The sequence below is a fragment of the Dendrobium catenatum genome, unplaced genomic scaffold (assembly GCF_001605985.2).
Source record: "Dendrobium catenatum unplaced genomic scaffold, ASM160598v2 fragScaff_scaffold_283, whole genome shotgun sequence".
In the NCBI taxonomy this organism is placed as follows: Eukaryota; Viridiplantae; Streptophyta; class Magnoliopsida; order Asparagales; family Orchidaceae; genus Dendrobium; species Dendrobium catenatum.
In genome coordinates this window covers 153,219-170,461 of record NW_021318745.1, presented here as the reverse complement: position 1 = coordinate 170,461, position 17,243 = coordinate 153,219, and the positions used below count along the sequence as shown (strand labels likewise).

The 17,243-nt window shown below is 33.3% G+C and overlaps 1 protein-coding gene across 1 annotated transcript; it reads right to left on the bottom strand.

The window, feature by feature from the left end:
* Nucleotides 1-1,981: 1,981 nt before the first annotated feature.
* Nucleotides 1,982-14,194, bottom strand: LOC110102073 (monothiol glutaredoxin-S15, mitochondrial). Its single transcript, XM_020830248.2, has 7 exons — nt 14,131-14,194; nt 8,316-8,407; nt 6,864-7,001; nt 6,664-6,763; nt 6,471-6,537; nt 2,324-2,402; nt 1,982-2,234 (listed from the first exon to the last, which is right to left on the bottom strand). The coding sequence occupies exons 2-7, from the start codon at nt 8,376-8,378 to the stop codon at nt 2,169-2,171; spliced, it is 513 nt and encodes a 170-aa protein (XP_020685907.1). The 5' UTR covers nt 8,379-8,407; nt 14,131-14,194; the 3' UTR covers nt 1,982-2,168.
* Nucleotides 14,195-17,243: the final 3,049 nt, after the last annotated feature.

The window sequence follows — 17,243 nt, the reverse complement described above, 5'->3', positions numbered from 1 at the left end:
TTTGTGCTTACAATGCTTAAAAAGCTGCATTTAGTGTATGTGTGCCTGTATGTGGACAGTAGCAGGTAGTAGAATGCATTGGAAGAATGTTGCCATCCTTCTCAAAGAACTTTCAAGACTAGGGAAAGGCCAAAGGTATATTACAGCAATTCTGATAATTTGAAGTAGAGCTTTGATCTCACTGTGAACTAGGGGCAATAAAGAGTTAAAATTCAAGGGAATATCCTCATTCAAATTTGAAGATTTAAGAGTTTGTTTGGGATAGTTTATGCATTGTTTTATTTTTTAAACATCAAACTTGAGACATTAATACTATCCCACTGGTTTAACTGGGTTTGTGGGCAAGTATGGTTATGAACCCTCAGCTCATATTCGATTCTCTTCTCATGTAGAATGATCTCTGAAGTGGGGAGAAAATAACTGTGAATCTTATGCTTGTAGGGTTGATTACCGGTAGACTCACCGAGGAATTATTTATGCCGTCAAGTGCCTCCTAAGAGGGGCAAAAGTCAATAGATACTAGTGTTACAAAAAACAATACAACAATACTAATTTTGTTTGTCAATTACTTTCTTTTTATTTTTTCACTCTTGAAAAATTTTATGGTGAAAATTTTTTAAACAATCATAATAATGAAATTTTTTCTCCATAGTAATGTCACAACCAACTTTATAAAACACTATAATCTTCTCAAATATACCATTAGATTTTAGTTTTAGCTAATTTTGAGCCAATTTCAAAGGGACTTGCAGCACATTTTGTGTTCATTATATTATTTATTTTGTGAGATCATATTACCTATGTATTTCCACACACGAAATATAAATTATATATTGAGTTAAATTAAGATAAATTAACTTTGAGTGAGTCGTTTCTCACTTGCAAGCTAATTTTTATTTTTAATTGATTAAATTTTACCGTTAAGTTCAAAAATATTTGAATAGAATGCAGAACAATTGAAAGGTAGAAATTTGTGTTTTCCTTTCTGTTTGGAGATCAAATCTTCACATCGAATATTAGCAGGAAGAAGCAATACTGGAGGAGCTTCAGAGCTCAACATGCTCAATTAAATATATCCAAGTTCTCATCCTTTGACTTGCAGCTTTTTTGCTGCATAAAATTGTTTTTAGTAAAAATAAAAAAAAATTTATACTAAAAAATAGCAAAGAAACTGTACCAAACAAAGCCTTACAGAAATACTTCAATAATAATCTAAGCCCCAAACTATTAAGCTAAATTGGCAGGAATCTACAAAGCCAACCTGCTATTATCTTCATCAGTGAAAGAACTAACATAAAAGTAAGTATTACCAATTGGAGAAATTATTCTATGTGGATCCTAAACGTAGCTCTGTATTCAAAGACCAATCAGAATGAGTCACTCAGCAATACCGAGCACAGTGCTGAGCTGCGGTATCTACGTGACTTATTTTGATTGACCTCCGGACGACATTCGGCATCCGCACGGAATAATTTCTCTACCAATTGACAGCATGGTCCAAATAAATTCTCATTTTGGTCTTCATGCTGCTGAAGACTAACAACAGGGCTTCTGTGTCCAGAAGCCAAAGAAGAAGCATTCACTATTGGTAAAATGTGCACCGATATGAGATGACATCAGTTAGTAATTGACAACAGATGCTGCATTATTATACATGATAACAACGAGAAAATAATACACTCATAGGCATACTTGGGCTTCGTTTGCAACAACTTTCTTACTCTTTTTTAAAACAGATTTCTAATACAAAATCTTTTTGAACTAAAATTTTTATTTACTAAAAAACTGTTTTAAAAAGCAGCAAGAAAGTCGTCTTAAAAGAAGTCTTAGGCTTCATTTCATCTTTACTGCTTCTTAAAACAATTTTTTAGTACAAAAATTTTAATTATTGTACTAGAAAGCTGCTTTAAAAAGCAGTCAGAAGAAAATCGTCCCAAATGAAACCTTAATCTCACTTTTTCAACAACAACAATCTAGTCTGGGAAAAAAAATGATAGACGTGGCATAATTTCATTAGGCTTGAATGCAAATAGATTGCCATATCATATTATGTAAGTATAGCAAAGATTACACGCTAATATTAACCAAAAACTCCATGTGTAATATATTTTCATAAACAAAAACTAATCAGGGCCTTATCTCAAAATCCAGCACAAAGAAAAAACTAGTTATTCACCCGAGGGCTTAGAATTGTCACCGTTGATATCCGAAAGTAACTCTTTTAGTTGACCGTTCTGCAACAAGAATCAGAAAGATTACCATACTGATAAGCCACATCACAGTAGAAAAGATTAAATGATCCAATCATATAAAAAATTAGAACCTGGTGCATGCTCAGAACAATATCAGATCCCCCAATGAACTCTCCTTTCACGAAAATTTGTGGAAAAGTTGGCCAATTGCTACAGAGAAAGCAAATTTAAAACGAAGATTACAATTTAGCCAGCATAGCATAATAGTGATTAGCTGTTCAATTTAGAATCATCTAACTATTTTAAGTGAAGTTTAAGTATTTATTTCATCACCCCTTCCAACCTAGTGTTGAATGTGTTGTTAATTGAATCTGGTAAAATGATTCTAGGCAGCTCATAACCAAGTTAGCATTATAGCTTATTTCCACTGCCTTTTCCCTACATAGCTAGGCTAGCGCTATCGCACTGGTATTTTTTTCTTTAGACACGCAAATCAGCTCCATTTACTTACTATTGCCTTATTTATCAACTGTAGACACTCGTGCTTGATAGGAAAAAGCGTCAGCCTATCCATGTGCCATATGTACAGAAAGAGAAAACCGGACCACTTCTGAAAGCAAGTAATGAATTACAGAAAGATAATTGGTCTAGTCCAGCATGAAACAAAAATCGGGGGAGATGATACACCACAAAAGATTGATGGGCCTCCAATTCTTATTTTAGATATTATATAGTTTTTATTTATTTAAAACAAAAATGTACAAAAAATTATAAAAAATGAAGATCACCCAACCTAGAATAAAAAAAATGAATATTTTAGAAACAAACTAATGTGTCCCAAATCACCATTAGAATCCTGTCAGCTGTTGGCCAGATTTTAGTAACAGGGTATTAGAATACTAAACAGAAGCGAGTGTCTTGCTGTATCTTTCCAGTAAAACCTTTTCCCTTACCTTTCTCCCCCACTTTGTAAACTGCAGGCAATGTAAAATTTGTCTAACTTATCTATGTTGACTTCTTTTTTCAAACAAACAGGAAAGAAAACTCCGACTTTCAAAGCGCTCAGTGAAAGCACAAGCAGTCCACTAGAATGTAGAATTAGGCTTGAGCACGAGGAACTTTACAATTGAAAAAGTATGAAAAGGATTTATCAGTACATGTGTACATAAAATACTTTGCCTCAAGAATTTGTTAATATTCTTGAGGATGATTGTTTGTCTAGTTTAGATCTTTCGTTGGTGCCTATATTGGCTGAATTTTGTTTTGTTTCTTGGCTGTTGTAACCTTCATTTGTTGATAGCAATGAAGCAGAATGTTCAAGTATACATAAAATACGACCACCTATAGTAACTTATAATAGTAGATCATCCTAAAATTTAAGTTCTTCGCTTCTAACAAAACAGAATCTCTTAAGAAATGCTTAAATTTGATTTATTATTACTTTTAGTTTATATTGACTACCCAACAAAGAGCCAATGTTTAGAAAGCACATTGAGAAGAAAAGATGTACTTTTCCTAACGCTTCCAAAGGCTAATAGCAAAGCGAAGCATTCGATATTTCAGTGAAACTCATCCATTTCTTAACTTCATAAAATATCAAGATAAATTTTTTAGCCATACCAAATAAAGCAACGACTAGAAACAATGAACATAAACTCCATAAAATAGTGCTCCAATTTATTAACGTGTATGTATATGCCTGCATTTTTTCATAATGGCTTGTTGAGGGGTTTACCTTAGAGTTGGTTGTTGAGACCGAGCAATAAATCTGTAAGTTATATTGCCCAGATTATCAAGCCCAGATGCTGACCATGTAACTACACAAATACTACAAAAATATCATATGCCCACGTCGAGCACAGACACATACAACAAGCTAAAAATCATATTTGATTCTTCTTTTCCAAAAATAGCCATACAAAGTCAGAACACACCCCGACATTGTCAAGGCATACCTAACATTTTTCGGGACAAGTGATGATGAAGTGCATTTTTTTAAGAGCTAGCTCAACAAACTATATTTTAATAGATTCGATCAAAGGACATTGGTTTTAGACATGAAGATGACTATAATGTTGAGTTTGTGGGTCAATTAGTGTTACATCAATTTGTTGAGTTGTTGGCAATTATACATGATAAAATACTGGAATTAAATTGTGATTAAACAATTTTTTGTTGATTCTTATGCTTTTTATCTGATATAAATGCTATTATATTTTATTTTATAATATTTTTTGATAGAAAATATAGAAATTAGGTGTTTTTATTGTACATTTTATAATTTATATAAACAATTTATTAAAAGAAAATTGTCCATAGCATATCATTTCCTAGCTTTAAAATTATATATTGTTCATGCATCTATGTCTCGTGTTGGTGTCTCTGCTTCATGGCCATTTGAGCTTGAGTATTTGAGACATTGACCCTAGAGATGGCCGTCAGAATCTTCTAGCAATGAATCTTCAAGATGGCATTAACTGTGGAACGTTTGCTTTTTAAGGCATTGAACTTGGAGTTTGTTTGTTGGGATGTTTTGGCGAAAGACCTCTGAGAATTCCATTGCTCAAATATCACGCCTTAGTGCTCGCCTATAGGTTTGGATAGGTCTCGACCTTGAAGTTGGCTATTGAGGGCCTTTGATAGGAAATCTCTAATAAGAACTATAATGCCCCGAGGTTACGCCCAAGAATTGTCGAAAAACTTTTGATATTTGGGACTTAACCTCAATGTTGGGAGCTTCTAGTGGAGATCTTTGGTAATTTCATTGCCTGGATGCCAAGTCACAATGCTCATAACAACATCACATTTTTTTTACTAGACTCAAATCTTTTAAATATGGGTAATATTCTGAAGCATGTTAATTGATAAGCAATTCCAAGTTTTTACTCTGAGGTTGTTAATTCATCTTTAAGTATGCTCTGCTAGAAGGTTTGTGGAAACTAGCAACCCTCTTTTAATGATGAAGAGGGCCTTATAGATGAAGTATTTGCCTCTTTAAGATACCACCAACATATCCTAGGAGATGTATGTCCTATCTGCTAACCCTATTGTTCAGTCGATTGTGTAACTCGAATTTTTAAAGTCGAGTCTTATATTGAAGAAGCTTCTCTAGGCAGCCACTCGTCATCTTTTATCTCGAGGCCTTCTTGTATCTTTTGAGTACAATCAATTGGGAAATTTGTGGCCAGCTTTCCAATCATTTTTTTGAGTACTTTCCTCTTTATTTATTGTGAATGACTTTGTAGCTGGTACTCGAAGCCTCTAATCTTGCTATGGAGAGCTTCCAACAATGGATCTTTTAATTATGTAATACCCAAACGTCACATCCCAGTGTTCACCTTATGGCATTTTCTATAAGACCCGAATCTTCCGAGGCGCAAATCTTATCTTAAAGTAGCTTTTTTGAGAAGCCACTCACTATCTTCACCTTAAGGCTACACCTTTGTATATTTGAGGACAACTTAATGAGGGATTGGTAATTGGCTTGACAACCTTCTTTATAACCCTTCCTCTTTAAGGTTCTATAAGAACCACATTTTTCCTTTCATGAAGTGAAATGCTAAAATAATATATATTCTAAGTACTTTTAGATAAACTTATGTGTACACGATAGAACCCGCATGCATCTGTACATTCTCTTAGATGTATGATGTATCTAACGTAAAATACCACGCTTAAGAGATTATCCTATAAACCATCAATAGCAGTGACAATCTGAAAAAAACCTATTACAAACGTGTTCAAGGATGAAAAGGAAGTCACAATTAAGTATTAGAAGAACTTCAATAAGTTTACAGTAACTTGACAAGTTTTTTTTTTTCATCAATCAATTTAATCCGTAATTTTAAGGAATGTAGACAGCCAGATATAAAAATAGTTTGTTAATGGGTCTTTAAACATATAAACCCTATCTGTTAGTCAATCACCAATATACTTTTCATGTCATACAAACAGAGATATGTTTCTTCACCATTTTCATATGAAAAACTCTTTATCATGGAGGCTAGTTAGATAAGTGAAGGTTTGTTCAATTTTCTGTCAACAAAACAAAGTTACATTTATCTCAGAGAGCATAGAGGAGCAAATACAGAAAAATGGTCAACACAAGAACAACAATGTGGAATCTGCACATGTTAGCAGCCGAGTGACAATAAGCTGATCAAGGGTAGATTGCACAAAGAAATAGTCTATATCACCTCTCAAACTTTGAAATGATAACATTAGTTCGGATTGATGAATTTAACATGTTCAAATTAATGTAGATTGATAATTACTAACCTAAAAGCTTTTACACCCTCTTTGAGAACAGGATCTTCCAGAATATTTCTAGAACTTATGGGAACTCCTGCAACAACATGCAAAAAGACAGAATATAACCCCAAATATATGCAACTGAGCTAGAAATTAATTGTTACTCATATATGAGTTCAGTCGCTCAAAGTAAATTGAAATTAATTAAATGCAGGTTTACTGTATTGCTGCAGAACTTTGATAGCCAATGCACTAAATCCACAGCGAGGAGCATCAGGAACACCCTTCATATAAATCATCACTGGGTTTATCTTAACATCCTGTTAAAAACACTCATTCAATAGCCATTGGCAGATAGTAGGAGAGTTAAAAGGATCAAGCCTAAACATGAGTACTTAAAATTGCTTAAGATTCAATCACCTGTTGAACAACATCTTGCACGGAGATTCCAGAGCCTTCCAGTTTATTGGTCGAACGAAAATCTTCATGTGTATCTGAATCACCACTTATCTTTGTTGAATACTTTAAACTTTGCCCAAAGAGTTGCATTGATACAACCTATTAAAACATTTTATCATCATCATTAGAATTATCTGAACTATTTTGAATAGACTTAAAAATCTTTCTCCTCCATCCATTCTTTTAATTGCTACATCAGGTGTCATGATTTTTTTTTTTCTTCTACAGGAATTGAACTCCAAACCTCCTCTTTGAAGGTAATGGACAATACCACCGAACATATCACCTAGTTGTCTTTGACAAGCTATTCTTCTTTCTAAATCTTTGAAAATTAGTTCAACTTGCCATCTAATTTAGAGTATATTCTACCCTGCAAAGTAAATGCCTGAATCACCTAAAAGCTACTTTTCATTGTATTATCTTCAATAGGTAATTCTCCAACCATCTCATTAATATAATTATATCTGCCTTCCATAGTTTTAACACACATGAATCTTAACATTATCAATTCTTCAAACTCAACTTGGTTTTCACTTTTAAGTCTACAGGTTCCATATAAAATAATGGTTTAGATGATATTTTTAAAAATTTAATTAGACCACCATAATATATTCTTACCATCGAATAAACCATCCAACTTTTAAAAATAAGAAGTTATATTCAAATTTATAGCCTCCTAATTATATATAATCGATCAAACCTATTTAGTTAATTGATCTTTACAACTAAAAAACGAGAAGGAAATATTTAAAATTTGAATATTAATGTGGCTTCTTAGGCGTAGCAGGAAAATGGAGAAAGTAGAAAATTACATGAGAATTAACAGCTCGACTATAAAATGAATCAATTACTCAACTTCCCTTGATAAAAAATAGGTCCATGATAGGCTTGTTGTTGTTGTAGGCTTTTGAAAGATTCATCAGTTTAAAATAAAATCAAGGATGATAATATATGTAGTTTCTGTTAAGACATGCAAGAAGTATTATAGTACTGGTGGATTAACAAATACAGCTAGACAATGAAAATTGTAGACTACTTGCAAGCAAGACATGCTGTTCAAACATCCAATTTAAGAAATTAAAAAAAAAACATACAGACAGAGCAAAAAGAAGAAACCTAGGACCCAAAGTAAAGGGTAGGGCATTTTAAGAATAGCATTTATCCTCAAACAAATGCTAAAAATCCAAAAACCTGTCATGTAGTATTAAGTATGAACTTATTTAAATGTAATAAGCAACTAACAACCAACATAAATCTCTTGTTCCTCCAGAGTATAGTCAAAGAAGAACTAGATCATTGGATTTATACAGCACAGTTGCATTTAAAAAGACAAAGAAGTGTCTCTATTACAAAAGTTCTTTGTAAAAAAAAAAAGAGAAAGCAGTACAAAATCCCTGATTGGGAGGTTCTTACCCTTGACTCAAAGGAATGAGCAATGCCTCGGGAAACCAAGTTGGATAGCGTCCTCTTTGTCATTTTCTAGACTGATATTTTGAAGGGTTAAGCTAGCAATTAATAGACAAAAGATTAATTTGATCAATTGTAAGGAAGAAGGTAGAGAGTTTTAATAAGACACAGAAAGAATTAAAGAGTACATCAAACGAGCAAAGAGGTTGAACATGCATGGTGTTTAAAGGAATCAAACTTTAGTATTAATTAATTCAATATTATAACACCTGCAGGGATTCACCATTAAAACCAACTAAAATAGAGTTTGGCAGACTTATGGAACCTGATTTATTGACAATGAAACAAAGTGAACTCCTATGAATATTAATTAGATTTGCACACATCTTTCTTAATGAAACAGACAAACAACTAGGAACAAATCAATGTAAGACATGGAGCTAAAAATCTGACAGCTATGCATGGACTTGCATATTTATAAAGCAACCAATTTATCATTCATGCCTTTTGTAGCCACATTCACCGCCTGATTTTATATTTACAGAACATCAGCTTGATATTATTGCCTGGTCAAAATCAATATGGGCCTCTAATGAACAAAAAGATAGTAATAAGCAAGGCTTTTAAAACCGGACCGGTCAATGAACCGGAAGAAGGAGGGGTTAGAGAATTAATTAGAATTATTAACTTAGAAGAAAAAAAAAAGTGACTAAGCCTGAAAAAAAAAAATGCCTTGTCCCGCCTATGTAAACCCTTCCCAGTTCCCGCCTAAGCCTTCCAATCATAAGAAAAAAAAAAACCTTTTAGTCCCACACCGTGAAAGAGAAAAATATTTTTCTTTATATAATAAAACCTTTTGAAAAGGTTAGTAATTGTGTTGTATGCTCTGGCCGGTGGTTGTGAGTATACGGCTAGTACTAAATATTTTATTATATAATAAAACTATTTTGATTTAATAGATAATTAATGACTCATAAATATACTTAATTAAAAATTATTAATAAAGTCAGTGGGGGAACGTGCCCCCATGCTGCATCCCCTCCCCTACCTCCGCCGATACCGGCGAAGATGCTGCACAGCCGCCGTCGATCAAGAAGCCAACCCTTCGACGCGAAAACGGTTATGAGAAATCGGAGCCGGTTTTCCGGTTCAACGGTCGAACCGGCGGTTCAAACGGTCCGAGACCGGTTCGACGCGAAAACGGTTCTCTGGCGAACCGTAACCGGCCGGGCAGCCGGTTCGCGGTTCAAACGGTTGAACCGGCCGGTCCGGTCCGGTTTTAAAAGCCTTGGTAATAAGTACATACTGGGATTTGCAAAATCAAATCTAGCATGCTATTAATAATAAATTACATTTCTACTTTATGATAGAAACAAAAATTGAATAATATAACTTAGATATCATATAAAAAAAATCAAAATAAAAAAGACAAAAAATGCAGAAGGAAAAAAGGCATATCTCAATTATTAATAATCGAATCAGAATGCGTACATCAATTTATAAATTTATAAATGAAAAGGCTATCTTCTAGTTAATGGCTGAAACCTCCAACTTATCATTGTCATCCACGCTTGGAATTGGTCAACCCTTTAAGTACCAAGTCCTTTATTATAATTGCACAAAAAAATAAAACAACAACATCAAGCTTTTATCCCACTACGCGGGGTCGGCTACATGAATCATTTTTTCTCCATTGTGTCTTGTTAATAGTTAAATTCTCATTAAAATCTAATAAAAAAAATCATTCCTAATATTTTCTAACCAAGTCTTTTTAGGTCTACAGTTACTTTTCTTAACATAGTCCAAATGTAAGAAATATACTCTTCTAACCAGATCATCAGAAGGCCGATGTTTTATGTGACCAAACCATCTAAGGCGACTCTCTCTAATCTAATCTAAACCAAAAAAAAATTGCACAAAAAAGAAATAAAAGATTATTGCTGCCGCTTTATCCATAGAGTAATTGTAAGAGATAAAAAGCTAAGGACAAAAATATTCCAAACAAGCATTGCATATAACTCAATTATAAAACATGTTAAGAAATAAACTAATTTTACCCTCACAGGTGGTTGATAATATCTAAGAAAAAAATGATATAAAGGAAATATCGCTAGCAAATAAATAAAAAATGTTTACAATATATTGAACTAAACACAGTAAAAGCATCATCTTTGCAAACATCAAATGAAAACTACAAAAGAAATAATTAAAATAAAAAAGAATCCATCTTAAGCATAAAACAAGGTTCGATAACAAATAAAGGAGGAAAAAAGTTCAAATACAAGCTTCCATGCAGTTGACTTATCAACTCAATCAGTACCCTTGATAAAGCTACAGGAAAGACAGGCACGGAATTATTTGAGATTAAAAAATAAGGAATTGGAACAGCAGAAGATTATTAATTTATGTCCCTCACAGAAAATTTAGAAACTTCTTAAGATATAAAACCATGGACAGGACCTCAAAGGAACAACGAACCAACTGCTGTTTCGCCTTCATCAATGTCCTCATTCCTCAATCTAAATAAAGAGAACGAGAAAGGAAAAATTGCTAAATTTCAGAATTAGTGCCAACTGAACCAGGAGAGAGGTCATCTTGGAAACGATGACTAGTGCAGATCCTTAAGCTTGCCGGAAGTGTAAGATGGTTTTAATGATATGGGTCGGGCTCTGAAAGTTTTGGAAAATAAAGGGGTAACTAATGGCTAAAACTGTCTCTTAGTGCCAAGTGAATTCAATCTTCTTCAACAAGAGCACAACTAAAAATAATAAAATATCTTAAAACTTGGTATTAAAGACGGGTACTTTGCTAATAACTTTAAGGCATGAATGCACACAAACACGTAAAAAATTGGGTATGTTAAATTTGGCGCAGAATTAAATAAGGACATAGCGCCCAATATGGTATTGTATAACAAACAAAATCTTGCATATTTACAGAATAATATTCAAGTGCATAAATTTGCAATAAATTGCCACAATCTTGAAGAACATAACAAAACTATAAATTTTCAATTTCAATGAATTATTCACTTGTATAATTGATGTAGAACGAATGGGATGGGGGAAAATTTGAAAATTGAAATTACAATTAAATAAGAAAAAGGGCGTGATTAATTAAATCCCATAATTGGATATCCAATTAAGGAATTAAATAACTAAGGGGGGGAGGGGCTGGCGGCATTAAAAGGGGCTTGGGAGTTTATGGAGAGAGATTTAAATGCTTGCCAAGTGGGGAATCTTAAATTAGGGAGGAATATTTAAATCAAATCATATTTGAATTTGAAATATGTTTGATTTGAATACTTTCCTAAAATAAGATAACTAAATTAGGGAAATGATTTGAAATTTAAATACAATTTAATTTAAATTCAAATGCTTCCATATTAAAATACATCCACAATAGGAAAGAAGGTTATCAAGCAAGATTGATTCCAATCAAGAGCAAAAGGGGAAGGGGCAGCGGGTAAAGAGAGAAGGGGCCGGTTATAAGAGGAAAGGAAAAGAAAATTAATCAAGTCTTCAATTAAAGGAGAAAGGATTTAATCAAATACAATTCCAAATTCATTGGAATTTGATTTGAAGAACTTTCCAAAACTAGATCTAGTAATTTATGAAAGGTTTTGAATTTCAAACTAATTGGATTTGAATTCAAAATTCTTTTCAAATTATCTTCAACTTAATTTAGAAAAACGAAGGGGAATGAAGGAGAAAAGATGCTAGGGGTGAAGAGGTCAGCCGGCTATGGAGGTGGAGGGGTTTATGGCCGGCAGTTGATATGGATAAAGTGGAAGAGGCTTCCATTAAGTAATGTCCACCGTCGGATGTCCGCATCATTAATGAATGAATTATAATGAAATATCTGCATATTGAGTTCTTGTAAGAGCATGGAATCTTTGGAGAGAAATCCCTTGGAGAGGGAAGCGGATCACCCACCAACCTTAGAAGAGTCCAGGTTCGTGGCTTTCTTTTTATTCTATCATTTCATTCCTCCTCCCCTTCCCCCTTGCCACTGGCTTAGGGTCTCCCAACCCCAAAACCGTCAGCCTCCACTTCAATGTCCGCATCAATAACACCAGATCAAGCAAATTTGTTAAATCATTTTAAAAATTTAGGTGTTAATTTTATAACCAATAATGATTTCAATGTTATACTCGAAATTAAAAAAAGAAAGATTCAAACATACGTCTGGTGTCCCTCGATGCATGGGGGAAACATGAGAGGCATTTCAGGCAAGGGGTGTACGCGACCGGAATTGGAGAGGGTCGAGCTGAATCATGAGATCATATCATGCAAGAATGGATGGAAGAAAGGTGGGAATCCCGCCTCGATGCGTGGGGGAAACATGGAGGGATCACGAAAACCACTACACTGGAGGAGGAAGAAGCTATTGGGTGGTAGAAATCTTAGGGTGAGGAAGTTAAGGATGCCAATCATTGAAGGGGAGGATGCGTATGGGTATTTATATCAGGTAGAGATGTATTTCATGGTGAATGGGTTGAATGAGGAGAAAAAGTTTACGATTGCAGGGCTATGTCTGGAGAGAAAAACTTTAACTTGGTTCTAGTGGACGATAGCATGACTACTAACTGAGCAGCTGAGAAAATCATGAACAATGTCCCAACCATCCACCTTGGGGCAAGGTTCGTCTTTGGGGGGAGGGGAATTGTTACAGTTGCAAGCCAAGGATAAACCAACAATGGAGGGGACGGACCTTGAAACCAAATCTAGGGAGATTTTGGCTCCTCTTATGGGGCCCATTAAAGCAATAATTTATTATGTAAGAAGGATAATTAAGAAAGAAATTAAGAAGATAATTAATGAGTGAAAGATTTCCTATTTGAATTCAAATAGAAGATGAAACTTAATAAGGAAAGCAGGCTGATTTGGCCTGATTTGAAAGGGATTAATTAGGAGATATTTCCTAATTAAAGAGGGCATATTTAGGGGCTGGTTTGGGGGTTGAATTGGATGTGATTAATTTGGAGATATTTCCTAATTGAAGAGGGCTGATTTGGGGGCTGATGTTGGCCATTAAAAGAGAAGCATAATATTAAGTTCAGTGTTGTTGAGATGAGGATGCTCAGGTGGATGAGTGGATTTACTCTTAGAGATAGGATACACAACGAGCATATCCGTGAGAAGGTTGGAGTAGTTCCAATGAGATAAGATTAGAGAGAGTCGCCTTAGATGGTTTGGTCATGTAAAACGACAGCCTTCCGATGACCCTGTAAGGAGAATAGATGTATTAGATTTGGCCTATGTTAAGAATGGTTTAGGCAGACCTAAAATGACTTGGTTAGAAAATATTAGAAATGACATTTCTTTATTAAATTTAAATAAGAATTTGGCTCTTAGCATGACACAATGGAGAAAAATGATTCATGTAGCCAATCCCACGTAGTGGGATAAATGCTTGACGTTGTTGTTGTTGTTGATGAGATTGATTAGTTTATTTCTAATTCAAAAATAATAAAGACATTTACAATAAATTTGAAGAAAAAATAAAAAATACAAATGAAATATATAGGCATAAAACTGAAATGTTCCTCAGCTTTTTTTTCTTTCAAAAACAAGCTTAATGCCTCATGTCACAATAAGAAATCGCTCTTTACATGATGGTTTTCCTTCAAAGATCCTTTTCCTCAAAGATCCAAGTGTTCAATATTGATTTTTCATTTATAAGATTTCAAATATTTGCTAATGCCTAAATTTAAGGGATGTGATTTGTGGCCATAACAAACTTATCTATAAAGTTTCATAAAACAACACTCAAATTTTTACAATTGGAAATTAAATTTAAATGGGAAAAAGATGCTTACAGTTATGTGTAAAGCCATCTACAATAAATCCTAGAGTTCAGATCGTCCACCATCCATCATATATCCCATGATACTATAAGAAAATATCATTCTCTCAGAACTTTTTTTAAATATAATGGATAGCCTTTTTGTAATCTCTACTAGCCTTTTATTCATTGGAATTAGATATATATTTTGGAGTAAGGGCCAATGCCGCTAAACACCCAGTGATTTGTAAATTCTAAAAGTTGCTTGTAAAATTCTTCAGCACCCAAAACTATTTATTCAAAATCAATGACTGCACAACTTATCAGTCATCTTAATAGTTTGATTGTACGAGTTGATTATTATTAAAACTTATACTTCGGGATGATTAGAACAAGTTGGAAATTTGGAGCTATTATTTTGTCAACCATTTGAATATGTAATTAACAAGCATTTATATTTTTAAAAGATATTTTAAAATAATCACAAAATATCTTTGATTTAATAATTTAATAGCTCATTGTTTAGAAAAAAGAATCATAAAATATCTTACTGAAATGAGATCCCCATATATTCAAATAAGTAATACTGTAATACTTATTTACTTAGGGCACGAAATATTTTAATCATAAACTTGATCGTTTTACTCATAATCTGGATATAAGATTAGACGACATGATTATCAAAATTGATTAGATACAACAAATATATACTTTATCTCGCTCATAACTTACTTACTTGGGGCATATTTCTTCAAATAAATGTATAACTAAGATGTTTAATCAATTGCGAATGAGGCAAATAATGAAAATTTCAGGGGCTGTTTGGATGCAGGATTTAGGCCGGATTTGAGCTAAATCCAGCCAAACGGCCAAAAATGCAAAACCAAATCTCACGGTAAATCAAAGCCGCGGTTGACGGAAAATTCCCTCCTTTCGTGGTAACCGGAATTTACGAAATCCTTTGCTTCGGCGGATTTACGGATGTGGTCGAGAAGCCCGTGAAAGGAGAAAGTTCCTTCACAGAAGAGAGCTCCCGTTGTTGATTCCAATCAAAAAAATGACTCGTAACTTCCGATCCAAACAGCAAGGGAAACGTCGTCGAATCGAGCAAAGCGAGCAGCAAAAGAACTCGCTGCAACTCTACACTCTGCGAAAGAACGAAGGCCGAACGAAACAGAGAAGCGAAAAATAAAACCTAGACTCTCTAATGTTTGGATATTTATTTAATAAATTTAAAATATTGATATTTAAGTTAAAACTAATAACATTTAAAATTATAATAAAGTATTAGTAAATATTTAATTACTTTTCAAAAAATAACTAGTAGAGATTGAAATATGACTTCTAAATAAAAATATTATTATAAAATATCTATTACATAATAATTAAAATAATTAATTAGTATTAGAATATAATTAGTATTAATAAAAAAATATATGTTTTTTATATTTTTGTGTCGTACTTTAATATACCTAACAATATACTGTCCAACTCTTTTAACACCTTAAATCCTAAATGGTGAACAGTCAAAAACCAGTCACAAAGACTTTAACAAAATTTGATCATGAATGTTTACCACCTAAGATTTCATCAAATTCCAGATCTTTGAAAAGGATTTATGAAATCTTACTTAAATAAAATCCTGAGTAAGACCCTTATATTCCAAAACTTCAAATATAATTTTATATTTCATTTCTAGACAATTAAATGAGATTATCATAAGCAGTTTTAAAATAATTTAAGGACCGATTTGACCCAACTTTTTAGCTCCTTTGTGGTGTAAAAGACAATAATTTTTTATTTAAGTATTTGGCTATATGCATTTTAAAGAATTTTTTTTAAGAATGTAAATCAAACGCTGACTTAAGAATGTAAATAATTGCAAAAGTAATTATATAGTAAGTAATTAAATATTAAATAATAATTAAAGGAATAACTAATTAAGTATTATTTAATTAAGTACTGATAAAATACATAAATAATTAATTAGATATTTAAAAATTATTTCAATTATACTTAAATAATTTATTAAATTGTTTAATAATTCATTAATTTTTAATTAATAAGTAACTAATATTTAAAATGTAAATTAAATATTAAATATAAATTATATTTGAATATTTAATGAACTAATCGTCTAAAATCTTGAATTACTTTGACAAATAGTTTAAGAGGATTTAATAAAATTTAACACTTATTTTACCAAATTATTTTCAAAATGTTACACATTCAGAATTTATTAAATCCCAAATTATAAGATTTATAATATCCTTTTAAAGTTTTGTTTTTTTTTTTTTTAATTAAAGGGCCTAAGCCCAATTTCATTAACTATGATAGGTAAATACAGCATAAAAAAGAAAATTACAATCTAGCTCTATAGGCGATATAGTAAGAGATGTAAACAAAAACAATGACCTAACTCAGAACTTGAATTATATGCAGGGGTGTCAATATTTGACACGACACGAAAGCTCGAGCCCGACCTAAAAATTTTGGATTAGAACCAAGCCGATTTCAAAACTGTATGCGCCTGCTCGTGCGCCTACCCGTGCATGTGCACGCCAGCTCGCGCGCCCGCCCGAAGTTGCCCTCTCCCGCCTGTGCGCACCTGAGGTTGTTCGTCAACTATGGTCATTCTGATCATCATTACTAGACCACAGTCGTTCTAACCACGGACACCTTACAACTATGGTCTTTCTGACCATTTTCGCCCGACTATGATCTTTTTAACCATTGTTGCTCAACTACGGTCCTTTCAACGTCCATCGCCTACCGATTAAGGTCCTTCCAACCACCATCACACTACTTCGATCCTTTCGACCACTGTTACCTGACTATAGTCTTTACCAACTCCATTGTCTAACTACAAGTCTTCAGTCCACCTTCCCCAGACTATGGTCCTTCCAACAATCGTCGCCTGACTACGATCCCTCTAACCACCATCGTCTGACTACGATCCTTTCAAATTACATTCACCCAACTACAGTCCTTCTGATAACCTTCACCCATTGACAATGGTCATTCCGACCACTATTGCCTGATTATGGCCTTTCAACCACCATCGCCTAACAAAGATTTTTTTAACATCTTTTGCCCACTGACTATGATCCTTCTGACCACCTTTACCTAAATACAATATTTCGATCT

Coding starts and splice junctions, on each gene's coding strand:
- LOC110102073 (XM_020830248.2), bottom strand. CDS start 8,378: ATGACAAAGAGGACGCTATCCAACTTGGTTTCCCGAGGCATTGCTCAT. Junction 7,002..8,315: donor CTCATTCCTTTGAGTCAAGG/GTAAGAACCTCC, acceptor ATGTTTTAATAG/GTTGTATCAATGCAACTCTT. Junction 6,764..6,863: donor TGCAAGATGTTGTTCAACAG/GTGATTGAATCT, acceptor TGTTTTTAACAG/GATGTTAAGATAAACCCAGT.